General features: G+C 35.0%; 1 protein-coding gene across 5 annotated transcripts in view; it reads left to right on the forward strand.

The window, feature by feature from the left end:
* The window catches only part of PDS5A (PDS5 cohesin associated factor A), a 131,103-nt gene that overhangs the window by 68,763 nt on the left and 49,240 nt on the right, over positions 1–13,100 (forward strand). For all 5 annotated transcript variants that reach the window (XM_068543075.1, XM_068543079.1, XM_068543076.1 and 2 more), the window contains exons 12-16: positions 127–278; positions 1,635–1,748; positions 3,754–3,835; positions 10,266–10,314; positions 10,546–10,685. In XM_068543075.1, coding sequence (XP_068399176.1) covers positions 127–278; positions 1,635–1,748; positions 3,754–3,835; positions 10,266–10,314; positions 10,546–10,685 — 537 coding nt within the window. The remainder of the gene's footprint in view (positions 1–126; positions 279–1,634; positions 1,749–3,753; positions 3,836–10,265; positions 10,315–10,545; positions 10,686–13,100) is intronic.

Genomic DNA, 13,100 nt, shown 5'->3' on the forward strand with positions numbered 1-13,100 from the left:
TAATACTATGCTAATCTATACACACATAAATCTCATTGTGCAACCTAGTGAAGAAATGGTAATTTTTGCAGATTTGTATACTAAAGTTTGGTATCTAGCTTATCCAATAAACTTTATACTTTCTAGTGGCGAGTAAGAAAAGAAGCTATGATGGGTCTGGCTCAGCTTTATAAGAAATACTGTCTTCATGGTGAAGCAGGAAAGGAAGCTGCAGAGAAAGTCAGCTGGATAAAGGACAAACTTTTGCATATATATTATCAGAATAGCATCGATGACAAGTGAGTCTGATATGTTGGTAAAATGGTTGAATATAAAAGTGCTTTTAATTTTTAAATATTTCTATTTAATTTTTTCATAATAATTAGTTTCTCTAAGTTTAGAAACCACTTTCTACATATTTAGACATGCCATGTTTAAATAAGACTCCAGCCAAGACTGTGAGTTAGCATAATAATAGTGAAATATGCATGAGATTTGGACTCAGACCAGAGACCAAATGTTCATTCTGCCCGTTATATTAGATCTGTGCCCATACACAGCTGATTTAACTTCTGTGTACTTGATTTTATCTAAAAAGGAGTAATAATAAGGCTTTCTTACAGAATTGCCTTATGGATTAAATAAAATAATGAATGTAATGCCCCCTAGCTCACTGCCTGGCAAAGTAGCACTATTTAATAACTGTTAGTTATTTTTTCCTTTTTACAACACTGTAAGTACCAATAGAGGTATTACTGCATTTCTTTATTGAGGTATCAGTGACATACAGCATTACATTAAATTTCAAGTGACATAATTATTCTGTATTTGTATATATTGCCTGATGATCACCACAATGTCTGTTTAACATTCGTCCCCATACATGGTTAGAAAATTCTTTTCTTGAGATGAAAACTTACATTGTTTTCATTTTCTGAATGTTACTTACAATTCTCTGTTGGATTATAGTAATGATTTAGGTTTTTGCAAAATACTTTGCAATGTTTTATTGAGTTAACTACTTTGACATCATTGATTATGTATTTCATTGACTAATGAAGAGCCCTTAAATTTTCTTATTCCAGTGATGTTGAATAATAATTATAAGCTTAGCAAGAAGGATATTTTAATATTGGTGAGGAATTTAGAATGTGGAAAGGAGACAAATGTGCATAAGAAAAGCTGAATTTTCAGGAAGATGAAGGAAGAGCCCCCTGATTTTACTAAATGACAACATGGGGAAGGAGCCAAACTAATCAAAGGAAATATTTTTTTTTGAGAATTAATTATTCTTGAGATCATAGCTTTATGGGTAATGTTAAGTAATTTGCTATAGCGCCAGACTGATGAAGAAGGACAGGTAGAACAGCCTAGCACCCTGTACTTAGGAATAATATATAACCCTTTTAGAACAAATGTTTCATACTGATAAAACGTAAAGCCACAAATAGCAGCCGTAGCTCTAAATTTTAAAATAGCCATACTTGCAAGGAAAAGCATTGATCACATACTGATCTTTTCCGTTGTATTTTCACACATAGGTATCATCATTGGTATGGTATCTTTGCATGAGGTGGATAAAATATGAAATGGCTGTGGCTTCTAACAAATAGAATAATTTTGTTACTTGGGTTTTTTGTTTGTTTGCCTCGTAGACTGTTGGTAGAGAAAATCTTTGCTCAGTATCTTGTCCCCCACAACCTGGAAACAGAAGAGAGAATGAAATGCTTGTATTATTTATATGCTAGTTTGGATCCAAATGCTGTCAAGTAAGTTACTTTTTAAATGATTGGAGTATTTTTTGAAGATTTTATAAAATTACTTCATCTTATTTAATTAATTGTTTTTGATAGGGTTGTTGCTTCTTCTGGTTGAATCAAGAACCTCAGATAAATATTTACAGGGAAAATTTTTATGATATAAGTTTGGTTAAATTAAAAGCAAAAATATTCCTATATGCATAGGCATATTTGGCAACTGAGCCAGTAATATGGTTTCAGGGATTCAAAGAAGTCCCCATGTCAAAATTACCTTTTGTTCACCTGTTGACTGGGATCTGAATCGTACTATTGGAGCTTTACCATACTAAGCCTAAGAGCTAAGAACTGGTTCTTTGTCAGGAGAGCATGTCCAGATCACTTCTGTGTAGAATAACCATATGATTGATTGTCCAAACTGAGATATTTTTGAGATTGAAAGGAGGCACTAGTAATAATTTTGTTCAGACAACTGGCATAAACTTTAACTATCCCAGGCCACCTAGGATGTGTGGACATTCCACTTTAATAAAGCTTTTAAAAAACTAAATAACTCCTGTCATTGAGAATTCTGATTTTTCTGAATAAGAACCTCAGCTATTACATTTACATATATATATATATGTATAGCCTTTAATTTCATATAATTTCAAATTTACAGAAAAGTTGTGAGAATAAAACAAAGCTTTGTGATATCTCCTTTAGCCAGATTCATAATTTTTGACCATTTGCTTTATCATTTGCCATTTGCGCATACTTTATATATGTATTTTCTTCTGATCCATTGATAGTAATTTGCAGACGTTGGATCTCTTTACCTCTAATACTTCAGTGTGTATTCCCTAAGAACAAGGATACTCTTTTATGTAACGAGAGTGCCTTATGAAAATCAGGAGATTTAACATTGATAAAATATTGTCTAATCCAGTGTGTATTCAGATTTCTTCAATCGTCACATAATGTCCTTTATGGATGTTTTTTTCCCTTTCTAGGATAACACATTGCATGTTTAATTATCATGTCTCAAAAAAAAAAAAAATTATCATGTCTCTAGTCTTTTTTAATTTGGAACCATTCCTCAGTCTGTCTTTGTCTTTTATGACTTTGACATTTTCCAGAAGAGTATTGCCTAGGCCAGTTATTTTGTAGAATGTTCTCTCAGTTTGGATTCATCCAGTGTTTCCTCATCATTGGATCAAGATTATGCGCTTTCAGCAGAAAGTCCACAGAGTAACGTATCCTTGGTGCATCCTATTAGGAGACATTAGCCATCATTTTAAAAAAGGATTTGAAAGTGGTTCATAATGTTCACTGTAGGTAGTAAACCCCTGGCCTAAGGTCTTGATCTCTGTTTATATTTCAAAATATTTGGCAAAGAGTAGAGATAGACTAATTTCCCAGAGGTCTTTTGGGCACCTGAAATTACAGAGTGGGTTTGTGAGAGAAGAAAATCTGCTTTCATGGAGAGAAAAGAGTCTAGAATAAAGAAACTCAATTTAAATTTAGCATTTTGAATCCACATCATTTCTAAGAAATTCATTTTTTGAAATAGTCTACACCACTTCATGCATACCCCCTTAGCCTGGCATAAACAGGCCTTCATGGTCTGATCCTTTTCTGTTGTATGTTCCAGCTTCCTTATGCTCCCCCACTCACATTCTGTGCTCCAAGCCTATAAATTTTTTTTCACTTTCCTGTATGTGCCATGGGCTTTGATGACATTTTATCTCTCTTTGTAGCAGAACATTCTGGCTACCTCTGCTTAGAATGTCTCAATTCCTTCAGTTTACCTGGCAAGATCCTGTTCATCCTTAGAAACTTCTCAAATATTTTCTCTCATAAGAAGCCTTATGTTAAGTAATTTAAACTAAACTCTGTTAATCCTAATAAGTAAATTTTCTGGTGCTTAAAATTTTAGGTAGATGTAGAAGAATGGCGTAAGAAAAGTAGTAAGGTTGAGTAGTTACCAGTATTGTTATATTATGTATTTTTTTCATATATATAACTTTATTTACAGAGCTCTGAATGAAATGTGGAAGTGTCAGAACATGCTTAGAAGTCATGTACGAGAACTATTGGATTTGCACAAGCAGCCTACGGTAGGTTCATGATGTTTTACTTAAATTCATAGTTTTAGTCATTGTTAATTTTTCTGTAGTCATATATAATGAAGCCAGCAATAAGTATTTCATGTGTTTTATTTTCCGCATGTCAGTTAAACAATTTCTGTGGTTATCCAAGCTAATTTGCATTTCACATGAATATAGCAAAATTTTATTTTCCAGCATGAGCAAAGAAATGGTGTTTTCCAGCTTATCAAGTATTTAGACACTAAGAAGTTATAGTTTATCAATTATCAAATCATTAGAATTAAACCTTAATATAAAATTATATTAGAAGTCATAAATGTTTTTTGCTCTGTGATTTGGTCCTTTATTGTAGAGTCAGTATCAAGTCAGGTATCAATCATTTGAATATGCCAAAGTCAAATTAACAAAGAAATTCTGCCCAACATTTTCTGGAAGGTGGAGAAAAATTTGAATAATCTCTTAATATACTTCTAAACATATTTGCTAGAATAGGTGTTCTTAGCCAGGGAACCATACACAGAGACCCCTCAGTGGCCCAAGCAAGGGTTGTCGAAATTTTTTTTGTATATGACCAGATAGTAAAAATTTAGGCTTTGCCAGCCATACAGTCTCCATGACTGCTTAACTCTGCCTTTGTGGTGCAGAAACAGAGATAGTATATAAATGAATGGGTATGACCGTGATCCAACAAAACTTTAACAAAAGCAGGTGGTTCATGGGACCATGCAGATTCAATAATAAAATAATACTCTTGTTGTAATGGAGGAAAGGGCAGTAGGAGGGGAGGTGATATATTAAGTAATGGGCCACAAAATAGCTAATAGAACTCTATTCAGAAAGAAAATGTTTCTGCTCTCCGCATTTTTAGTTAATTTTCTTTGGTGTATGGTTTCACAGTACTTTTGTTGTTTTTTTTTTTTTTTTTTTTTAAGATTTTTAGAAATTTTATGTAATGTCTGAAACATTTATATTAACATATTTCCATACATATTTCCATACAAATACAAATATAAGATTTTTAGAAATTTCATGTAATGTCTGAAACATTTATATTAACATATTTCCATACAAATAACCCAATGAAAGTTTAGTATTAGTTGTTTTGTTTGTTTTTTTATACTGCAGGTTCTTATTAGGCATCAATTTTATACACATCAGTGTATACATGTCAATCCCAATCGCCCAATTCAGCACACCACCATCCCCACCTCACCGCAGTTTTCCCCCCTTGGTGTCCATATGTCCATTCTCTACATCTGTGTCTCAACTTCTGCCCTGCAAACTGGCTCATCTGTACCATTTTTCTAGGTTCCACATACATGCATTAATATACGATATTTGTTTTTCTCTTTCTGACTTACTTCACTCTGTATGACTGTCTCTAGATCCATCCACGTCTCAACAAATGACTCAGTTTCGTTCCTTTTTATGGCTGAGTAATATTCCATTGTATATATGTACCACAACTTCTTTATCCATTCGTCTGTTGATGGGCATTTAGGTTGCTTCCATGACCTGGCTATTGTAAATAGTGCTGCAATGAACATTAGGGTGCATGTGTCTTTTTGAATTACGGTTTTCTCTGGGTATATGCCCAGTAGTGGGATTGCTGGGTCATATGGTAATTCTATTTTTAGTTTTTTAAGGAACCTCCATACTGTTCTCCATAGTGGCTGTATCAATTTACATTCCCACCAACAGTGCAAGAGGGTTCCCTTTTCTCCACACCCTCTCCAGCATTTGTTGTTTGTAGATTTTCTGATGATGCCCATTCTAACAGGAGTGAGGTGATACCTCATTGTAGTTTTGATTTGCATTTCTCTAATAATTAGTGATGTTGAGCATCTTTTCATGTGCTTCGTGGCCGTCTGTATGTCTTCTTTGGAGAAATGTCTATTTAGGTCTTCTGCCCATTTTTGGATTGGGGTGTTTGTTTCTTTGATATTGAGCTGAATGAGCTGTTTATATATTTTGGAGATTAATCCTTTGTCCGTTGATTCATTTGCAAATATTTTCTCCCATTCTGAGGGTTGTCTTTTCGTCTTGTTTATGGTTTCCTTTGCTGTGCAAAAGCTTTGAAGTTTCATTAGGTCCCACTTGTTTATTTTTGTTTTTATTTCCATTACTCTAGGAGGTGGATCAAAAAAGATCTTGCTGTGATTTATGTCAAAGAGTGTTCTTCCTATGTTTTCCTCTAAGAGTTTTATAGTCTCCAGTCTTATATTTAGGTCTCTAATCCATTTTGAGTTTATTTTTGTGTATGGTGTTAGGGAGTATTCTAATTTCATTCTTTTACATGTAGCTGTCCAGTTTTCCCAGCACCACTTATTGAAGAGACTGTCTTTTTCTCCATTGTATATCTTTGCCTCCTTTGTCATAGATTAGTTGACCATAGGTGTGTGGGTTAATCTCTGGGCTTTCTATCTTGTTCCATTGATCTATGTTTCTGTTTTTGTGCCAGTACCATATTGTCTTGATTACTGTAGCTTTGTAGTATAGTCTGAAGTCAGGGAGTCTGATTCCTCCAGCTCCATTTTTTTCCCTCAAGACTGCTTTGGCTATTCGGGGTCTTTTGTGTCTCCATACAAATTTTAAGATGATTTGTTCTAGCTCCGTAAAAAATGCCATTGGTAATTTGATAGGGATTGCATTGAACCTGTAGATTGCTTTGGGTAGTATACTCATTTTCACAATGTTGATTCTTCCAAGCCAAGAACATGGTATATCTCTCCATCTGTTGGTATCATCTTTAATTTCTTTCATCAGTGTCTTATAGTTTTCTGCATACAGGTCTTTTGTCTCCCTAGGTAGGTTTATTCCTAGGTATTTTATTCTTTTTGTTGCAATGGTAAATGGGAGTGTTTCCATAATTTCTCTTTCAGATTTTTCATCATTAGTGTATAGGAATGCAAGAGATTTCTGTGCATTAATTTTGTATCCTGCAACTTTACCATATTCATTAATTAGCTCTAGCAGTTTTCTGGTGGCAGTTTTAGGATTCTCTATGTATAGTATCATGTCATCCGCAAACAGTGACAGTTTTACTTCTTCTTTTCCAATTTGTATTCCTTTTATTTCTTTTTCTTCTCTGATTGCCGTGGCTAGGACTTCCAGAACTATGTTGAATAATAGTGGTGAGAGTGGACATCCTTGTCTCGTTCCTGATCTTAGAGGAAATGCTTTCAGTTTTTCACCATTGAGAATGATGTTTGCTGTGGGTTTGTCATATATGGCCTTTATTATGTTGAGGTAGGTTCCCTCTATGCCCACTTTCTGGAGAGTTTTTATCAGAAATGGGTGTTGAATTTTGTCAAAAGCTTTTTCTGCATCTATTGAGATGATCATATGGTTTTTATTCTTCAATTTGTTAATATGGTGTATCACATTGATTGATTTGCGTATATTGAAGAATCCTTGCATCCCTGGGATAAATCCCACTTGATCGTGGTGTACGATCCTTTTAATGTGTTGTTGGATTCTGTTTGCTAGTATTTTGTTGAGGATTTTTGCATCTATATTCATCAGTGATATTGGTCTGTAATTTTCTTTTTTTGTAGTGTCTTTGTCTGGTTTTGGTATCAGGGTGATGGTGGCCTCATAGAATGAGTTTGGGAGTGTTCCTTCCTCTGCAATTTTTTGGAAGAGTTTGAGAAGGATGGGTGTTAGCTCTTCTCTAAATGTTTGATAGAATTCACCTGTGAAGCCATCTGGTCCTGGACTTTTGTTTGTTGGAAGATTTTTAATCACAGTTTCAATTTCATTACTTGTGATTGGTCTGTTCATATTTTCTGTTTCTTCCTGATTCAGTCTTGGAAGGTTATACCTTTCTAAGAATTTGTCCATTTCTTCCAGGTTGTCCATTTTATTGGCATAAAGTTGCTTGTAGTAGTCTCTTAGGATGCTTTGTATTTCTGCGCTGTCTGTTGTAACTTCTCCTTTTTCATTTCTGATTTTATTGATTTGAGTCCTCTCCCTCTTTTTCTTGATGAGTCTGGCTAATGGCTTATCAATTTTGTTTATCTTCTCAAAGAACCAACTTTTAGTTTTATTGATCTTTGCTATTGTTTTCTTTGTTTCTATTTCATTTATTTCTGCTCTGATCTTTATGATTTCTTTCCTTCTGCTAACTTTGGGTTTTGTTTGTTCTTCTTTCTCTAGTTTCTTTAGGTGTAAGGTTAGATTGTTTACTTGAGATTTTTCTTGTTTCTTTAGGTAGGCTTGTATAGCTATAAACTTCCCTCTTAGCACTGCTTTCGCTGCATCCCATAGGTTTTGGGTCGTCGTGTTTTCATTGTCATTTGTCTCTAGGTATTTTTTAATTTCCTCTTTGATTTCTTCAGTGATCTCTTGGTTATTTAGTAACGTATTGTTTAGCCTCCATGTGTTTGTCTTTTTTACGTTTTTTCCCCTGTAATTCATTTCTAATCTCATCGTGTTGTGGTCAGAAAAGATGCTTGATATGATTTCAATTTTCTTAAATTTACTGAGGCTTGATTTGTGACCCAAGATGTGATCTATCCTGGAGAATGTTCCGTGCGCACTTGAGAAGAATGTGTAATCTGCTGTTTTTGGATGGAATGTCCTGTACATATCAATTAAATCTATCTGGTCTATTGTGTCATTTAAAGCTTCTGTTTCCTTATTTATTTTCATTTTGGATGGTCTGTCCATTGGTGTAAGTGAGGTGTTAAAGTCCCCCACTATTATTGTGTTACTGTCGATTTCCTCTTTTATGGCTGTTAGCAGTTGCCTATGTATTGAGGTGCTCCTATGTTGGGTGCATATATATTTATAATTGTTATATCTTCTTCTTGGATTGATCCCTGGATCATTATGTAGTGTCCTTCCTTGTCTCTTGTAACATTCTTTTTTTTAAAGTCTATTTTATCTGATATGAGTATAGCTACTCCAGCTTTCTTTTGATTTCCATTTGCATGGAATATCTTTTTCCATCCCCTCACTTTCAGTCTGTATGTGTCCCTAGGTCTAAAGTGGGTCTCTTGTAGACAGCATATATATGGGTCTTGTTTTTGTATCCATTCAGCCAGTCTATGTCTTTTGGTTGGGGCATTTAATCCATTCACGTTTAAGGTAATTATCGATATGTATGTTCCTATGACCATTTTCTTAATTGTTTTGGGTTTGTTTTTGTAGGTCCTTTTCTTCTCTTGTGTTTCCCACTTAGAGAAGTTCCTTTAGCATTTGTTGTAGAGCTGGTTTGGTGGTGCTGAATTCTCTTAGCTTTTGCTTGTCTCTAAAGCTTTTGATTTCTCCATCAAATCTAAATGAGATCCTTGCCGGGTAGAGTAATCTTGGTTGTAGGTTCTTCCCTTTCGTCACTTTAAGTATATCATGCCACTCCCTTCTGGCTTGCAGAGTTTCTGCTGAGAAATCAGCTGTTAACCTTATGGGAGTTCCCTTGTATGTTATTTGTCGTTTTTCCCTTGCTGCTTTCAATAATTTTTCTTTGTCTTTAATTTTTGCCACTTTGATTACTATGTGTCTCGGCGTGTTTCTCCTTGGGTTTATCCTGTATGGGACTCTCTGCGCTTCCTGGACTTGGGTGGCTATTTCCTTTCCCATGTTAGGGAAGTTTTCGACTATAATCTCTTCAAATATTTTCTCTGGTCCTTTTTCTCTCTCTTCTCCTTCTGGGACCCCTATAATGCGAATGTTGTTGCGTTTAATGTTGTCCCAGAGGTCTCTTAGGCTGTCTTCATTTCTTTTCATTCTTTTTTCTTTAGTCTGTTCCGCAGCAGTGAATTCCACCATTCTGTCTTCCAGGTCACTTATCCGTTCTTCTGCCTCAGTTATTCTGCTATTGATTCCTTCTAGTGTAGTTTTCATTTCAGTTATTGTATTGGTCATCTCTGTTTGTTTGTTCTTTAATTCTTCTAGGTCTTTGTTAATCATTTCTTGCATCTTCTCAATCTTTGCCTCCATTCTTATTCCGGGGTCCTGGATCATCTTCACTATCATTATTCTGAATTCTTTTTCTGGAAGGTTGCCTATCTCCACTTCATTTAGTTGTTTTTCTGGGGTTTTTTCTTGTTCCTTCATCTGGTACATAGCCCTCTGCCTTTTCATCTTCTCTATCTTTCTGTAACTCAGTAATTTTGATATGACACTTGTTTTCATTATCTTCTGTTCGCTCTCCTGGAAAGATAATTTTCCTATGAAAGTTATATATGCTTTTAAAAATTTTTAAATAACTTCCTGCTGGCATCTCCTTTCCTTCTATTTGTGCTAACTTAATAGTTGTTGCTACTCCATAGTTCTTTGTTATCAACATAGGGTGTAGATATGGTAAGCCATTTTCTAGTGGGTATATTGTGATGGATTTTTTTTTAACTTAAAAAAATGTACAATACTGAGTATAGTTTTCTAGCCGAAATTTGGTAGCACATGTGACAGCTTTTGTTTTTGTTTTAAATTTCAGTCTGAGGCTAACTGTTCTGCCATGTTTGGAAAACTGATGACCATAGCAAGTGAGTATGTTTATTCACTCTGTAGATATATAGTAGACATCAAATAATTTACCCAGGGGGACTATCAATTTAATACTAAGTAAGAAAAAATAATCCTTTTCTTAATAATTTTATTTCTAAGAGCCAGATTGACTGATTATCTTTTGGTGCCTCAGGATTATTTTTTAAGACAGCTTGCTTTTAGTTTAGTGGTTTTTCTTTTGTAGTATTGATTCTCTTTTAATTTTATAGAGAATTTGCCTGACCCTGGGAAAGCACAAGATTTTGTGAAGAAATTTAACCAAGTCCTCGGTGATGATGAAAAACTGCGGTCTCAGTTGGAGTTGTTAATCAGTCCAACCTGTTCGTGCAAACAGGCAGATGTTTGTGTGGTTAGTAAATTATACTTTTATATTTGTTCTCCTAGCTTTGCCTATAGAAACTTAAATTTCATTAAAGCCTTCTTTACATAGATTATTTTATTTGTGTGAGTTTAACAATATTGTGAGCTCTGAATTACCTAGGAGTATATCTGTGGTCAATTTAGTTCTCTTTACTTACCACTCGTCAGCCAAATTCCAGGAAAAACACTAGAGAACTAAGCCAGGGAGATTGATCCTAGGAATTGAGCAAGATAAAATGCTTTGTATTTAGTAGACATTCATTAGGTAAATAAGAACTTTCTAAATGCTTTTGTGTGTTGTGTGTGTGTGTGTGTATTTTCTTCTCCCATGTATTAGGTAAATCAGCAATAGTTACATTGGCATATACGCATTTATAGATAAGGTAATTCCTATTCAGACTTTTGTCTTCATTCTATTCTTAGACTCTTTATTTTATAGAAAACCAATTGTTGACAATATCAGGAAGGAAAAATTCATCCATTTATTTTATTTAGCATTTTATGAGACAGTTTCTGTTTAATTTCATCTTAACCATTTACTACCAGTGAGACCTTTAGTAAGTTGTTCAGTATTTTTGAGACTCATTTTTCTCATCTCTACATGTTAACAACCTCACAGGATTATTAAGAGGAGATAGATACAGATACCCTATATAGATATAGATACGTGGCCCTAGACTGCCCTTTAGGATTTAAATAAATTGTATTTCTATAGTATTACACATATATGACAAACACTATGCTTGCGACCAGGCTTACAGAGATGAATAAGAGAAAGAAAATCATTTTATGATTTTATTTATTATTTATGTCTAACTTTGTTCTAGAAAGATAATTATTTAAATATGTGATAAGGGATAAGGACTATAATAGATGTATATACAAAGTCATCTGGGAACATGGAGTAGGTATTTTTTTCAGTCTAGTAGGGATATAGGGTCTCTAAGTGGATCTTAAAAGAGGAGTAATCAGGAACAGGTGGGAGGAAGCCAGTTTAGGGAAGGAAGCAGTGGACTCTTCCACTGGGCCTAGGGATGTGCTTGTGCCAGGTGCCCAGAATACTTCGGTCTTTGCACTTCTGAACAGGATGGTTTGCTGAGAACATTTATAGGTTTCATTTACTTCTTTGGCATTTAGAATTCTAGTTCCAGAATACTGTATCCTGCCAGGCATCTACTAATATAATTGATCATAGAATGAAATAGCTTGAAAACAATGCAAAGAGAATTGGTTTAACCACTTCATTTTACAGGTAAGGATTGAATTTTAAAGAGATGAAGTTTCTCATCCAGTGTTTCACAGCTGGTTATAGTGGCTGTGCTACAAGTAGAGTCCAGATCTCACAGACCCTCGATAGTGCTCTTTCTATACATTTCATCATTGTTTGCAAGAACAAGGACAAACTGAGTACTGCTCAAGAAATGTGGACCTTAAGAATGAACAATCAAGTGGTGTTTTTTGGTCTGAGAAAAATAAGACTTGAGCTTGAGTTTGAGAAATGGTACTAACATGAATTCCTACTATTTGTCAGAACAGAAATATCTAAGAGTTTCCAAATCTAAAATGTATATGTAAAACAGATGTTGTAAGGAAAACATCTCAGGATGAATTGATTGTAGGAAGCAGGAAAGTGGAGATGAGGACTGGACTTGCACTGGAAAGAGCATGGTAATGACACCTTTTTGGAGGGGAGGTTATTCTGAGGACATTTAAGAAGTGGGCCACCAAATGGCTAATAGAACTCTACTCCAGGGCTTCCCTGGTTGCGCAGTGGTTGAGAATCTGCCTGCCAATGCAGGGGACAGGGGTTCAAGCCCTGGTCTGGGAAGATCCCACATGCCACGGAGGAACTAGGCCCGTGAGCCACAACTGCTGAGCCTGCGCGTCTGGAGCCTGTGCTCCACAACAAGAGAGGCCGCGATAGTGAGAGGCCCGCGCACCGCGATGAAGAGTGGCCCCCGCTTGCCACAACTAGAGAAGAGCCCTCGCACAGAAACGAAGATCCAACACAGCCAAAAATTAATTAATTAATTAATTAAAAAAAAAAAAAAAAAGAACTCTACTCCAGAGGGGAAAATTTCTACTCTTCGTATTTTTTTAGTTCATTTTCTTTGGTAAATGGTTTCACAGTAATTTCTCTCTTAGCTTACATTAGCATTGTGTATTCTGAGCACATTATTTAACTTTATCTCTGTGTTCTCATGTGTAAAGTAGGATTTGTAATACCCTTTAAATGCTCAGGAAAACAACCACCATTAGAATAGTTTTGCTGTTTCCCAGAACATCTGTATCATTTTGTCCTTCTCCCCAAAGGCTATTGTTATTAGTTATACATATCCTTTAATATCCACATTCCTTTTTTCCTCAGTAACAGAGTTAGTAGGAGTGGAGATCTGATATTTTT

This window comes from Eschrichtius robustus, chromosome 4 (genome assembly GCF_028021215.1).
Source record: "Eschrichtius robustus isolate mEscRob2 chromosome 4, mEscRob2.pri, whole genome shotgun sequence".
Taxonomy (NCBI): domain Eukaryota; kingdom Metazoa; phylum Chordata; class Mammalia; order Artiodactyla; family Eschrichtiidae; genus Eschrichtius; species Eschrichtius robustus.